General features: G+C 35.4%; 1 protein-coding gene across 2 annotated transcripts in view; it reads left to right on the top strand.

Annotated features, from left to right (window-relative positions):
- Positions 1 to 16,088, top strand: part of SLC17A5 (solute carrier family 17 member 5) — a 59,360-nt gene that overhangs the window by 16,346 nt on the left and 26,926 nt on the right. For both annotated transcript variants that reach the window (XM_054569628.1, XM_054569629.1), the window contains exons 3-6: positions 4,047 to 4,280; positions 6,733 to 6,820; positions 8,709 to 8,795; positions 11,732 to 11,850. In XM_054569628.1, coding sequence (XP_054425603.1) covers positions 4,047 to 4,280; positions 6,733 to 6,820; positions 8,709 to 8,795; positions 11,732 to 11,850 — 528 coding nt within the window. The remainder of the gene's footprint in view (positions 1 to 4,046; positions 4,281 to 6,732; positions 6,821 to 8,708; positions 8,796 to 11,731; positions 11,851 to 16,088) is intronic.

Here is a 16,088-nt window from a genome sequence, read left to right as displayed (position 1 = left end):
CAAAAAAAAAAAAACAACTTTGCAGACTAGATGGGATTGGTAAGAAATACTCAAAGTAATGAAAAAGTGGGACCTACAACCAAGAATACTCTACCCATCAAGGTATCATTTAGAATCAAAGCTATCATTTTTTCCCAACAAGAAAAAGCTAAAGGAGTTCATCACCACCAAACTAGTATTATAAGAAATGTTAAAAGGTCTTCTTTAAGAAGAACATGATCAAAAAATGAACAATAAAATGGCAAGAAATAAATATCTATTGACAATTGATTCTAAAAAAGAAAATAAGCAGAACAGAAACAGAATTATAGATACAACGATCATTTTGATGGTTGCCAGATGGGAGGGGGTCAGAGGAAGGGACAAAAAAGGTGAAGGGATTAAGAATTACAAATTGGTTGTTACAAGACAGTCATGGAGACATAAAGTACAGCATAGGGAATAGAGTAGCCGAAGAGCATACATGCATGACCCATGGACGTGGACAATAGTGTGGGGATTGCCTGAAGGAGTTAGGGTGAGCCGTTGGTAGAGAAGGGGCAAAGAGGGAAAAACTGGGACAACTATAATAGCATAAACAATAAAATATAATTTAAAAAAGAGTGAACAACTGTCCTTATACTCTTACAAATCTGCGAAACCAGAAATGCACCTTGTAGAAGTTCAAAGCCCTGCGACTTGGGACCACTGAGAATGAAAACTGCCCTTTTCCCAAAGCCATGAGAGCTGAGGTTGGACAACTGGATGTAAACTTCGGGGAAATCACCACAACAGTTTATATATGGACAATCTTTGTGCCTATAGCAGAAGGTTCACCAGAGACATTCAAACCTCAAACCAGGAAAAAATCTATCAAATTGTTACTGCCTGCTTTTACTCCATCTGCAAATGATTCACGCCAGACATCTAGAAATCTTTTTGACTGCCTGCCTCAGAACTCAGAAAGTAGAATTATAGTCTGCTTGATCACTAACTGTTTTTCTTTGGTTTACATACAGATACCTCTTAAATACCTGATCGTTTACACCATAGGCCTAACTTTGGAACCCACTTGCATCACTGGCTTCTGAAATTAGATAAAACTGTTTAATTAAACTGAAAGACTGAGAGACTAGTTTAATGACATGTGGAATAATTTATCAATGCAGCTTCTAGGATGTGTAACTTCTCAGGAAATTTCAAAGGCAGGACTGAAGGGATTCAGAACAGGGTACCCCCAAGATGTGCCATTTTGCATGTAAATTATTTTGAGCTGCAGTCTCATGAAAAACTTTTACCTCTCCCTTAAAGAATTTAAATTAGGGGCCTTTGCCTATAATGAGTTATTACCAGAAATAACCAGGGTAAACATTTAATTACTGAACATCTGCTCTTCTAATTATTCTGCAGTGACCTTCCTCCCCCTACGTGCCTTACCTTATGCTTAGTTCAGAAGGTCATATATATCTCATTTTCCTTTCTGTTTCTGAACCTCTCATGTATGTAGGGTCTCTAACTCTCTCGTGTATATAGATTCCCACATATACATAATTAAACTTGGTTATTTTCTCTTGTTAATCTGTTGCATGTACATCCAATTATTAGACTGGCCAAAGAACCTAGGAGGGTAGGAGAAAATTTCTTCCCTCACACCAGAAACTGACTATTTAGATATTGCTGAATAGTTTTTGTAAGACTATTACTTAATAGCTGTTTTACTTATAAGGCTACTGTTTCAGGAGAGCTTAGATAATCTCAACTGCAGAGTGAAAAATAAGATCAGAGCAATTTCTTAAGACATTCTTTTCCAAAATTTATACATGCCTAAACCTAAGTTACTTAAGTTATTTTGCCTGCCTCATGTTATAGTAGAATTGATAAGCATGTGTTCTTCATTTGTTCAGAATTGAGTTTTAAACACTTCAAATACAGTCATGTGCCAGTTAATGACAGGGATTCATTCTGAGAAATGCATCACTAGACGATTTTGCCATTGTGTGAACATCACAGAGTGCACTTACACAAATCTAGATAGTATAGTCTAATACACACCTAAGCTATAATAGCCTATTGCAGTGTAGGGGAGGAAAAGTAATTTTCCCTCTATCCTTATGGGTTCTTGGCTAGACATCCCTGTAATAAAATACGGATTAACAGGAGAAAAACAAAAGTTTAATAGCATGTATACTTCCTTTATACATTGGAGAAACCCAAGAAAATTGAGTAACTTGCCAAAATGGCTGAAGCCACCACCTTAATTACCACCTTCAGGTAAAGACAAAAGAAGATATTGGGGATCTGGGGAGTCAGTTATTTTCCATTTACTTCTAGAAACTGCATGTCTCTCATGGTGGCTCACCTACCTTGTAGAAAGTTTGCTTGTTTGTCTGCATAAAAGGAAAAGCCCAGCAAACAAGGGTAAGTGTGTTGTGGAGATTTAAGTCATTTTCTTCATTGGTCAGAGTTTTTAGAGATAAAGTTATCGCTGCCTTCCAGGTATAAAGAGGAAAACACACCTTTTCAAATGGCAGTTTCCCTTACAGATCTAAATGTCTTTTAAAAGGATAACTTGTACTTGGTTTTCAGATCTTCTCCCGTATCTGCTGTTTAAAATAAAATTTGCTATCCTGAAATAATTCTTATGCCAAATAGACATATTTTGGGGTGGCAAATTCTGTTCCCTACTAGCTCCTAGGCTGTAAACCTATACAGCATTTTACTGTACTAAATACTGTAGGCAATTGATACACAATGTTAAATATTTGTGTAATGTGTTGCACTACAGTGTCACTAGGTGATAGGAATTTTTCATCTCCATTATAACCTTATGAGACCACTATCCTATACGTATTCCATTATTGACTGAAATGTCATTATGTGGCACGTGACTGTATTTTATTTTGCTTATCACACAGGGAGACAGTACAGGGAGAAAATCCTGGTGTCCTTTTTTATGAGTATATTTTCATCCATTTTCAGTGCTCACAAAGGAGTCAGATCACACTTGGGTGAGTCTCCTCTGCCATTTAACAAACAAGAGCCTTCAAGCAGGGAAGAGGTTTTTCTGCCCAAACAATCACATGTACAAAATAATGACATCAACTATCTTTATATTTAACTTGAATAATGTTGCTAAGTACACATTTGGGTACATATCACCCACTATTACCACTCCAACCTATGATGTATAACTATGTAACCTAAATTCCTAGAATTGTACAGGTAAGCTGCAAATTAGTACCATAAACAAGGATAATTAGGGATTTGCTTTGTATCTTTGGCAAGTGCTTTTGTTGATCTAGCTACTTACCTTCATCAGCTTTACTAAAAAGAAATCCCCAAATGGTCTTGACATGTTGGCTCTGTTATACATCTATGTCTATTAAAGTAGTCAGATATTCAGATCAGTTACTAAATCTTCATTATTACCTTACTATATGCTGCTACTAGTTAAAAGACATTTTCTAGTCACATGAAGTTTGTGGCTCAGTTTAAAGTCTTACTCCTTTGTATTGTTCTATATGCTGGTGCCTTCCTGAAATGGGGAGGTATTAGTGATCTATATTATCTAATTGTCATCATTAAGTGAACACTTAGTATGTGTCAGGCCTTATTTTATGTGCCTTTTTCATTTACTTTTCCCAGAACATAAAGCCAGTAAGTAGTAGAGCTAGCCTGGAACCTAGTCCTGGCCTCAAAGCATGACTAGCCCATTACAGTATCCTCCTACTTAGTAGCTTTCTGAATTAAGCCTATGCCTCTTTTTGAGCCCTCTTGGTAATGGTTATTACAAGGCCTCTGCAACTCATCCTGAAGTCTAGTTTCATAAAAATAGCAAGGCTTTGTGAAGCTTTTGATTTTCAGTTATTTTCCATTCACTTCTAAAGACTACATGTCTGTATCGTGGTAACTCAACCTACCTTATAGAAAGTTGTATGTTCTTCGGTCTAAAACAGTGGGTCAGAATTATTGTACGTTTTTATGTACTTACATGCCAGTAAGATAAAGGAGCTGTTTAATGAAGGTCTTAAAAGGTTGGCTTTTTCTTTTCCTTCTACTCTTTATAGGGTAAAAGGTACCAGTGGGATGCAGAAACTCAAGGATGGATTCTCGGTTCTTTTTTTTATGGCTACATCATCACACAGATTCCTGGAGGATATGTTGCCAGCAAAGTGGGGGGGAAGCTACTGCTAGGATTTGGGATCCTTGGCACTGCTGTCTTCACCCTGTTTACTCCCATTGCTGCAGATATTGGAGTTGGAGCTCTCATTATGCTCAGAGCACTAGAAGGACTAGGAGAGGTAATTTTTTTTACCTTGTTTTTCTTCTTACCCTATATCACTTTCTTGGGTCCTTAAATATATCATTCCTTGGTATGAATATGAACCAAAAATTAGTACTGGAAGATAATAGGGATTTATTTTTTAACTAGAAGATAAACAGTCGATTTATTTTGTGGTCAGTAAAGTCTGGAGTGGGAGCACCCTGAATTTGAAAGCTTTCCTCAAAGAGTAGAGAAAACATTTTCCAGGAACATTTCACAGCTCTCCCTACCCTTATTATAGGAGATAAGAAAATAAAACACTATTAAAACAGTTAAGACAAACCTCCTGAACTTTTGCCACAATTTATCTCTGCTACGTTATTGATTGCACAAAATCTAAAACACATGTTACACAGTAGATTATGGAATTACCTTTTGTTTTAAATTTGTTGCTATTGAAAGAACTTCCTTTTCATCATTTTTTCTTTTTTACTAGTCCTCTAATTTAGAGACAAATTATTTATCATTTTATATAATTTTCTTTGGTTCTGCAATTCTTCTGGTCTTTTTGTTGGTTTTAGAATTGTTATAATTAATTTTATGTCTTTTTTTCTCACCTCCTAAGACTTTTCTCATTTAAAAACATTTTAAAATTCCTTATCTTTTTTCCTTTCCACTTCTTTGCATTTCATCATATATACCTTCATCTTTAAACAATTCTCTTTTTTTTCTAACTTCAAACTTCTACCTGTGAAACCAAGACATAGATTTAGTTTTCTCTCTCTCTCAACACTTTTTTAACCCAAGCAAAATAGTGGCGTCTGGGTTTGCTGTAGAACATGAAGGTTATTTTAGGTAATAATGTCTTATGGTGTATTGGAAAGCCTCTAACTGGAATCATAAAAGCAGAGTTTGAATAACAGCTTCACTGTGAAAACATTCCTTAAGTCCTAATCTCTAAGCCTCAGTTCCATCATTTTTTAAAATTGAGTCTAAAATACCTGCCCCATATTTAGTCACAGCTCAAGTTGGATAATGATTGCTAGAATACTCTGGATAGTTCCAAGTACTATTTAAATTTAAGCTTTGATTGCTCCTCTGAACATTCTTATTTTGTCCTTATCAAATAGAGGTGTACTAAATAAGTCGCTCTTGACAAAAAAAAGTTACCCCCATTTTACCAGGTTCTCTTCTCCTTACTGAGTTAATTTTACTTAGTTGTAGTATATTTTCTCTGTTCCATATATTGAATCTCCTTGCTGCACATATTTCCATATTTTAGCATACTGTCTATTTATGCCACTAATTCAGCATTATAGTATATTGATTGTATTACTTCTTCTATCTCAAGTGACTGCTTTATTTCTGAATAGAATTTAAGTTGTGTTCTTAGGTTTGTTCATCTTTCTTTATTCCTCCAATATGTATCACATGTACATTGCCTCATCTCTAAACTTAGGTCAGCATCTTTCATCCCTAGCATCTGATTCACCGTAAATATACCTACATTGTCTTTAGGGTTTTATAATAAAGTTTTTTATAATCTCTGTGGACATTTCCAAATGTCTAAAGATTTATTCTATAATGACTCCTGTTGCTCCATGATACAGATTCTTACCAACTTGGGATAATGCCTAAATCATTTTTGCATCTATTGGTATTTCTTTCTTTCTTTTTTCTTTTAGAAAGAATCAGCAGAAAGTGCAAAGTATTGAATCATGTATTCTCTCCATTAATAAAAGCCCTAGCTGCCATTTATTTTTACAACAATCATGCAAGATGGGGAGTATTATCTCTGTTTTACATACAAAGAAACTGAAGTTCAAGGACAGTAACTGAGGCTACACAGTTAGAGAGCGATGAAGGGGAGCTGTGAATCCACACTGCTTTGAACCTACCAGAACTATTCATCCCATTCTCCTGTAGCATTTCCTCCTCTTCCAAGTCTCTATAATCCTCCCAGCCTCCACTGCTCCATTGCGTTTCTATATCATAATTGGCATTTAGTAAACCAGTTATCCCCAAAAAGAGGGGGGGACTAAACACTCTGATTGAATTCATTATTTCTCCAGACCATTTTTCCTGTCCATTAAGATCCATTTGAATTTCTTCTAGTATTCCACAGTACTAGTTCAGTATTTTTAAAAGTTATATATTGGTAACATTCCCATTTCATTCAGGTCATTGAGTAAAATTAACCTTTAAAAGGATACTTTATGTCATCATTCAGTACATTCTTTTAGATTTATTGTAACCCTTACCTTAGTCCTCACACCAGTTGACAGTATCCACAAATCTTTGTTCAGATTTTAAAAGTACTTCATTATAAGGTATTTTCACTTACTATTGTAAAGACATCTCACTTCATGGAAACTGATTCTAATTTGATCTTTATCCAGAAATTTCTCTTGCAACAAAATTCAACTGAATTTAAAACACTAACAAAACTACCTTATATTTCATCAGAAATATCCTTTACCCCTCCTCAGGGTGTTACCTTTCCGGCCATGCATGCCATGTGGTCTTCTTGGGCTCCCCCTCTTGAAAGAAGCAAACTTCTTAGTATTTCATATGCAGGTGAGATAACTATTCTTATAAAAATGCTTGCTATAATTTGTAATGTATATATCAACCATGGAGGAAAAGTGCCTGCACTCTAGAATCATGTACTGTCAGATGGCTCCTTTGGGAAAAATTAAGTTTTGGGGGAGTATAACTTTATTATTTTTTTTTAACTTGGCTCAGCTGTATATAGCAATGTGGCTTTATTAACTAATGTCATTTTCTTCATCTGCCATCATTTATTTTTTAAAATATTGACTTTTCAGATGTTGGTATAGAGAATGCTATGTTTTATTAAAAAATCCAATGGCTGGAAAATCAAACACTTGTACTTTTAAATTGTGATTTCTAATTTTATTGTCTTATTCACATATCATGACTCTCAGCCCTTCTCTTCATATATCTATTTTCTATGCATTTATTTGCCATTATTTTAATCTATAAGTGAGACAGAGTGAGTTTTATATGTGAATTATAATTTTACCAGATTATACAAGAACTCTAGCCTTTCTTACATGAACTGAATTAAAACTTTTTGACCTGACTGTTTTTACATACAGTGGTTGAGAAAGGCCTTTCTGTGGTGACCTATTAGCTAAACCTTAAGGATAAGAATGAACTAGTCATGCAAAGAGCATTCCAGTGAATCAGAACAACATGCACAAGGGCTCTCAGACAAGAAATACGTAAGGGTTCAAAGACGTGAAAAACCACTATGGGTGGCTAAAACACTATGAATAAAAGAAATATGGCATAAGAGCTTAGGGAAATAAACAAGAGCCAGATAACATCAGGTCTTACAAACTACAGGATAGAATGAGCATTATTTTTTTCAAAACAGAATGGGAAGACATCAGAGGTTTTTAATCCAGACAGACACATAATCCAATTTATATTTTAAGATGATCTTTACAGCTCTGAAGAGACTGACATGAGAAATCTGATAATAAGTTCAAGAAGAGGTACTATCTGTTGTTCCCCTTTTCCTATTAAATACAGTCTAAACTCAAACTAGTGGCCAACATTCTTTACATCATTCACCACTTCATTTCAACTAGCCTGTGCCCTGGCACATAGTACCTGGCATGGAGTAGGTATTCAGTAACTGTTTGGCTTATTTTTCTAGCTCTTATCTCCTATTCCTTCCTTCACCCAGATGAAGTTCCCAAACCTACTCTCTGCTTTCCTGTTTCCATTCCTTTACTCATCTTGTTACAGCTCCCTCTGTATCTTCTTTCCCATCTTTTCAAAGTCCATTGCTGCTTCTTACATCTTTTTCTGACCTCTGAAAGTCAGAGGAAATCTTTCCTATATTTGAACACTCATATTGCCCTGTGACACTTAACACTTTCTAAAATGTGACAGTAAGAGCAAAACTTGAACCAAGAAACAATATCTGATTATTTTAGCTCCACCATATCAACTAACATGTCTTGGGATTGGTGGTTAAAATGAATTTTATTATTTATCTGAAACAATTGTTCCTAGCATATTTGGGGCAAATTAGATTATTAAAAGCTTTATTCTTATTTCATCAAGCGTGCTGCTCTAGGTCATGTTTATCAACCTTAGAAACCATCTTTGAACCCCAGACACCTGAATTTCTAACACATGTGGCATTTTTTAGGTCTTATATTGATGCCTTCTAATTCATCAATAGCTACATAGTTGTAACTAGTGGAACTATATATTAACGTACACATTTACATGTTCTGGGTTTTCTAGTAAGTGATTCCTTAAGAAAATGGGTTGTTTGTATTTACATGTGACTAATAAAAGTCTTGTATGATCTGAATCATTCCTCCTCTTCTCCATTATTTGTTACCCATCTTCTTTAAGCAGTAGACATGCCCTCTCTGTTCATCTATCTCCAGAGTTTACAAAGTCTTTGTTGTTGTTCCAGGAGCACAGCTTGGGACAGTAATTTCTCTTCCTCTTTCTGGAATAATTTGCTTCTATATGAATTGGACTTACGTCTTCTACTTTTTTGGTAAGTTGATTGAAAATTTTAACCTTGATTATAGTGTAACAAATCCAAGGCATAGGTAAACATGGTTCACCTCCTCCCACGACATCAAAATTACAATTAAATTATAGAACAACTATCACTCAGAACTGTCAGAAGTCAAATTGAATGGAAGTTCAGCAATTAAAGAATTAAAGAAACTACAGAATTAAAGAAACCACATCCATCCAGACTGGTAGGAGGGGCAGAGATGTGAAATGGGCTGGTCCCATATCCACATGTGGTAGATAAAAGTTTGGGAGGGATTTCTCAGGAGCGAGGAGTCCCAGCCCCACACCAGGCCTGCCAGCCCAGGGTTCCAGTGCCAGGAAGGTAAGTCCTCATAACTTCTGGCTGCAAAAACCAGCAGGGATTGAGTGAGTGAAAGGAACTCCAAGAATCCCAAGAAGTTCCTCTTAAAGAACCCACATAAGAACTTACTCAGACTCACTCCCTCTGAACTCCAGCACTGGAGTAGCAGCTTGAAAGGCACAAGTGGCATACAGGGGGTAACTGAAGTGTCTGGCATCAAGGTGAGAGGTGGGGGACAGCTTTCTCCCAGACAGAAAGTTGGGCAGAGGCCATTGTCCCTTTTCTGAGCCCTCCCCCCCACAGAGCCACAGAGCTGGCAGGATAATATAAGCACCCTCTGGGACAACTTCAAGTGTATCAACATTCGCATCACAGGGGTGCCAGAAGGAGAAGAGAAAGAACAAGAGAATGGAAATCTATTTGAAAAAATAATGAAAGAAAACTTCCCTAATTTGGTGAAGGAAATAGACATGCAAGTCCAGGAAGCACAGAGAGTTCAAAACAAAGTGGATGCAAAGAGGCCACTCCAAAATACATCATAATTAAAATGCCAAAGGTTAAAGATAAAGAGAGAATCTTAAAAGCAGCAAGAGAAAAGAAAAGAGTTACCTACAGGGGAGTTCCCATAAGACTGTCAACTGATTTCTCAAAAGAAACTTTGCAGGCTGGAAGGGATTGACAAGAAACATTCAAAGTGATGGAAAGCAGGAACCTAAAGCCAAGATTGCTCTATCCAGCAAAGCTTTCATGTAAAATCGAAGAGCAGATAAAAGTGCTTCCCAGAAGAAAAAACTAAAGGAGTTCATCATCACCAACCATTATTATATGAAATGTTAAAGGGACTTATTTGAGAAAAAGAAGATAAAAATTATGAACAATAAAATGACAACAAATACATATCTCTCAACAATTGAATCTGAAAAACAAACTAAGCCAACAAGAGGAACAGAGACAGAATCATGAATATGGAGAGTGTTTTGATGGTTGCCAGATGGGAGTGAGGTGCGGGGAATGGGTAAAGAGGTAAGGGGATTGAGAAATACAAATAGGTAGTTACAGAACAGCCATTGGGATGTAAAGTACAGTATAGGAAATGAAGTAGCCAAAAAACTTAGACACATGACACGTGGCATGAAGAGTGGTGTGGGGAATGCCTGAGGGAGTGGGGGGTGCTGGGTGGAGGGGGGGAAACGGGGAAATTGGAACAACTGTGATAGCATAATCAATAAAACTTAAAAAAATCCAAAATGTAATAGCAGTCTCATAATTGGTTAAAAATTACTTTTAAAGTAATCATCCCTTAAACCACAAACCTCTAAAACACTACTGATGACTTGTGTTTTAAGTTGATATGTTTAAAATGGTCTGGCTAAGTTTTGACCTAATACTCGTTTTGGAATATCTCAATAGAAACTGCTGTTGAATCTAGGACTTAAATACTATACTTACTAACAAAAATTATTGTGTTGGAAATTATAGTAATGTATATTTTGAAAAGTTCCTTCTCAAGCAAAGTAAGACACTTTCACTTGGTAGTTTTAATCTTGTCCAGTGCCTTTATTTCTCAATCTCATTAGCATGATGATACACATTTTTAATAATTAGGTTGTCATAAAAACATTTTATGCAGAAAGTCTTTTTGCAGTCAAAGCAAAAAAACAAGTAAATAAACAATAACAGATACCTGTGGAAATAACAAGTTGTGGAAATTTATATTTTGAAAGATTTGTCAGTGTGTTCTTTCTCTCTCTTGAGCTTGCCCCCATCTTTACCCAACCTCTTCTTTCCCCAGGGCCTGCTGTGTCTCTCTGGAGCACACCCGTGCCTTTCCCCTTCTCCTTCCCCTCCCCCCAGGCACATTCTCTCTGCCTTTGTTTTTCCTAAGCTCCAAGGACCCTTCTTTTACCTCTGTAACTTGTTTCCTGAGCCCACAAAGCCCAGCTGGCTCATTTCTTCCATGGCTCATTTCTTATACCTCTGGCTTCTAAATAAACTTGAATGAGAGAGAGAGAGAGAGAGGGAAGGAAAGGAAGGGAAGGAAAGGGAAGAAAGAAAGAAGGCAGGAAGGAAGGAAGGAGAAAGAAAGAAAAAAGAAAGAAAAATAAAAAGGAAAGAAGGAAAGAAAAGAAAGAAAGACAGGAAGAAAGAAAGGAAAGAATGAAAGAAAGAGAAAGAAAGGAAAGAAAGAGAAAGAAAGGAAAGAATGAAAGAGAGAAAGAGAGAGAAAAAGAAAGAAAGAAAGAAAGAAAGAAAGAAAGAAAGAAAGAAAGAAAGAAAGAAAGAAAGAAAGAAAGAAAGAAAGAAAGAAAGAAAGAAAGAAAGAAAGAAAGAAAAGAAAGAAAGAAAGAAAAGAAAGAAAGATAGATAGATTTCTCTGGAATACTCTTGATAGGCCGAGTCATATGGTCAAAAGTTGTTCTCCTCAAAATTTATAGGAAATAATACAGATTGCAACTACCTCATTAAAGAATTAGAAGAGGAGCTTGAAATGAAAACTTAACTGAAACCAATTTTACCTTGAGTTTATAATGACATAATTTTTTCAAGACATATAAAAGTTGCAGTTGGTACATTCTAATTTTATTTAACTATTATTTTTCTGTTTTAAGGTATAGTTGGAATCATTTGGTTTGTTTTATGGATCTGGTTAGTTAGTGATACACCAGAAACTCACAGGACAATCTCCCACCAGGAAAAGGAGTACATTCGTTCATCATTAAAAAATCAGGTATGGACTTTGGCATATTTAAAAAATAATTTTAGAAGCTTTTTTTCTTCAGAATTAAGATACCACTCTGGCTGGTTTGGCTCAATGGACTGAACACTGGCCTGTGGACTGAAAAGTTACTGGTTCAATTCCCAGTCAGAGCACATGCCTGGGTGGTGGGCCAGGTTCCCAGTTTGGGGCATGTGAGAGGCAACCAATCAGTGTTTCTCTTGCACATCAATGTTTCTCTCCCTCTCTTTCTCCCCCACCCTAAAAATAAATAAATAAATAAATAAATTTTTTTTTAAAGATACCAATTTTTTTCTTTAACTATGCCACTATGTGGCCTGGAAGCCTAAGATACCAGTTTTTAATAGATATTTTTATTGTGCATGCTCTAGGCAAAGTGAAGCAGGCAAATGAAATACATGCATAAAATATTGGTTTGTTTTGTCTAAGAAATTCCAGTTCTCTCTAAATTAAATATGTGAAAAAATTACTTTTTAAAGTCATTTTAAACCTAGAGCAATGATTTTCAACCTTTTTCATCACATAAACTAATTATTAAAATTCTGCAGCACAGCAAAAAAATGTATTTTTTGCTGGTCTGACCAAAAAAAAAATAGGTATAATTTGATTCATTTACACCAGACAACTATTGTGTTAGCTCTTGTCATTTTTTTATATGATAGTCTAAGGGAAAAAAGGTCAGTGCCCCTGACTAAATGGTCAGGTACTACATGTTATAATAATTGTTGCAGCACATCAATGTACTGCAGCACACTGTTTAAAAATTCCTATTCTAGAGTGATTATCAAGTGACTTTTAAGTTTGTCTTTTCTTCTTAATTAGTCGAAAATAAAATTTGTTATTTATTAAAGGAATCTTATAGCTTCATTCTAATGTTAGTTGTTAGAAAACTGATGTTTTTTATCTTTATTTTAAATGAGTGTGATTTAATGAGGATAGCACATTTACTATCACATATAATAATATAATATATACCTATTTTTCCCCTACAGTAGATCTTTAGAAAAAAAATTATCTCTTATTAAACACAGTAGCAAGTCAGAAATAAAAGTATGCCATAATTTAATATAGTAAATATTCAAGCCATGGAAACAAAATATCTGCCTTTTGGGAGAATAAAATAATAATATGAAAACATTAGGAAAAATTAAAATATATATAGTCTATAAAGTATTTCATTTCAGATTTTTCTTGCCCATTATGTTATTATTATTGATATTTTTAATTTTTATCAATAGTATAGCCAGGCAGTATTTAAACATTTACTCATTTACATTTCTTTTAACTTTTTAATTTTGCTACGAATTCCTTCACAAACTGCTAAACTTTAACAAATATAGTAGCTCTTGAGCTTTGCTAAAGGTCAGCAAAAATTTAGAAGAAATCAGCAATGTAATAAGGAAAGTTAGGTTGAGAGCTTGGAGTCCTTTGTGATTTGAATCAAATGAATCAGCTACTTTTTTCCCTTACGGAACACATAAAAAGAATTTAATGCCATGTAAACAGGTCTTACCACATAAAACTTGATATGTTTTCTCACATTTTCTCAGCATTAATGACCAATAGCTAGCTTCTTCCAATACTTTATTATTATTTTTATGGACTTATGAAACTTTTTAGTTTAGGGTTTTTTTTAATGCTTTCTCTATCTGATGTGGGTCTACATCTGTCTATTATCCAAACCAAAGGTTAATTTGTTCTTTCATATGCTTCAGAAAGTAGAATATTCAGAAGCAAGAAGAGTTAGAAAGATTAAATCTTGGATCCACAGCATCTGCACATATGCTGTACTTTATTCATTTGTTAAATATTTTTTGAGAACTTACTATGTCCTAGGTTCTTTTTCAGGTCCAGAGAACTCAAAAATTAACAGAAAGAATATGAACAAGAAATGGTTCTTGTGAGATCTGTGATCTCCAAAGGGAGACAGACATTAATGAACAGAATTTCAGTGTAGTATGTAGGCTGCACGATGTAGTGCCATAAGACAGAACTCTTTTGGTACTGTTGGAAAGCAGTAGCAATTCTATAATTACCTTATCTTTTTAAATTTTACTTATTTATTTTATGACAGAGGGGAAAGTGGGGAGAAAGAGGGGGGGAAGAAACATCAATGTGAGAGAGAAATGTTGATCGGTTTCCTCTCACACATGTTCCAACCGGGGACTGAACCTGCAACCCGCAACCCAGGCATGTGCCCTGAGCTGGAATCAAACCAGCGACCTTTTGCTTTGCTGGATTACACCCAACCAACTGAGCCACACTGGTCAGGGTCATCTTAATTTTTATCTAGAAAGTGGGGCTAAAGTTGTTAGCCAGGAGAGGAGATGTTTGCTCCTCTTTGTGATTTATAGAATTCTTGTTTTTGTCTGTGCTCAGACATGATTATAGAGTGACCGTACTTTTGTCTCATTCCATCATGTTTATAGAGTGGCTTTGTTCAAGTTAAGTGGTCAAACACCCCTACCTAGTTGTTAGACCAGCTCAGGTGACAACCACCTGGGGCTGCTTTTTTCTTTCTCACTAATAAAAGTATATCTGATCAGTCTTGAAAGGGAAGTTGGAAGCCAGACACATTGGGGGATGGAGATGTGCAGGCATTCCAGGCCTAGGATATGGTGTGTAAGCAAAGGCACACGAGACAGAGGGTGATACCTGCCAGGAAGGGCAGCAGTTAGGTAAAAAGCAAAGAGCTGCAAGAGATACAGGAGGTAGGCAAAAGTAAGATCATGGAGGGTCCCCAGTGTCTCACTGAGGAGCTTAGACTTTGTCCTGTAGGCACTGGGATGCCAGGAATTGTTGGTGAGCTTGGTGACAGAATGAGGTTTGCATTTTAGAGAGCTTACACTGACAGCTGTGTGGAGAGAACACCTGAGCCAGATAGGCAGGGCTTCCAGTTAGAATGCTTTCTCACCTGTCAAGCTAAGAAGTCAATACTTATAGGCAGAAATGTGATTTCATTCTTACAATGAGTAGATCTTACATTTATGGCAATGTATATAGCTCCAGTTCTGATTTAGAAATTGTTACAAAAAAGAGCAATAAAATATTCAGAGCACTTCACAGGTAAACTCAGAAGGCCAGCTCATAACTAGTGAACTGTACACGAGTGAGTACTTTAAGATCATTGACTTTCACTCTGTTTTGAAGATCTCTTTTTAATAAAGTGTGAAAAGACATTACCACTATACCCATAGAGGTTTTCTTTCCTAGAGATATGGCATTGGTTTTTTTTCTTTTCTTTACAAGATTCCTGAGAGCAGCATGTTTTATAACTGTTTTGCTTCTCCTTTATACTTTTAAGAAAAAGCATGGAATTTGGCAACATTATGAAGCAAATGGGGGCCTTGGCTTGATTATTTAGTTGTTATAAATTAAGAACATCTCTTTCATGTAATTTTTCCTAAGTCAGTTTGTTGTTACTTGCATATGACAGGAAAACATTTTTCTGTGAAGTTACACTTCAAGTATTTGTGAATGTGAAGTTACTCAAGTATTTGTTGAATGACCTCACCCTTCCTATATTCTGAAAATTAACACATTTGACAACAAATAATCCTTTTTTGTTTCAGCTTGTATGGAAGAAAGCTAGTTTATCTATAACTACAAATTTAACAATACTTTCGCTATACAAGATTCAAGACCTCATTGATATTCTTTCAGAAATTTTGTTATTATTCACATATCTAAAGAAAATTTACTTTCAAAATGTTGTCTGGGAAGATGATCTTAGCAATTTAAAAATTTCCTTCATTTATCACCAGTAGTATTTTAGAAACAATAGCAAGAAAATAATTTAGACCCAGAATATCAGAAAAAACTGTTTTTTACTTTATTAACGTCTTACCTCAAACCTGTGTCATCCATTATGGTAGGCACTAGCCCATGTGGCTATTAAATTTTAATTTAAACTAATTTAATTAAAAATTCAGTTCCTCTGTTGCACTAGCCAGATTTCAGGGGCTTAATAGCCACATGTAGCTACTGGTTACCACGGTGAGACACACAGATATAGGACATTTCCATTGCTGTAGAAAGTTCTATTAGATAGCACTACCTTAAAACCTTGAAGGATTTTTTTAGTGTCTGCTGAATGCTTGGATAGTTTCTCCTAATAACATTTAAAAATTTTTCTTTAACTTGAATGTTTTTATAAATGAAGATTTTTCTTCCCTGAAACATAACTTTTAATGTGGAAATACAATACTATAAATTGATTTCACAGTTCT

Source organism: Pteronotus mesoamericanus, unplaced genomic scaffold (genome assembly GCF_021234165.1).
Source record: "Pteronotus mesoamericanus isolate MK-2021 breed Mesoamerican mustached bat unplaced genomic scaffold, CSHL_Meso_final contig_20, whole genome shotgun sequence".
NCBI lineage: Eukaryota > Metazoa > Chordata > Mammalia > Chiroptera > Mormoopidae > Pteronotus > Pteronotus mesoamericanus.
The sequence above is the reverse complement of the archived record's forward strand: the minus strand, read 5'-3'. Positions and strand labels throughout refer to the sequence as shown.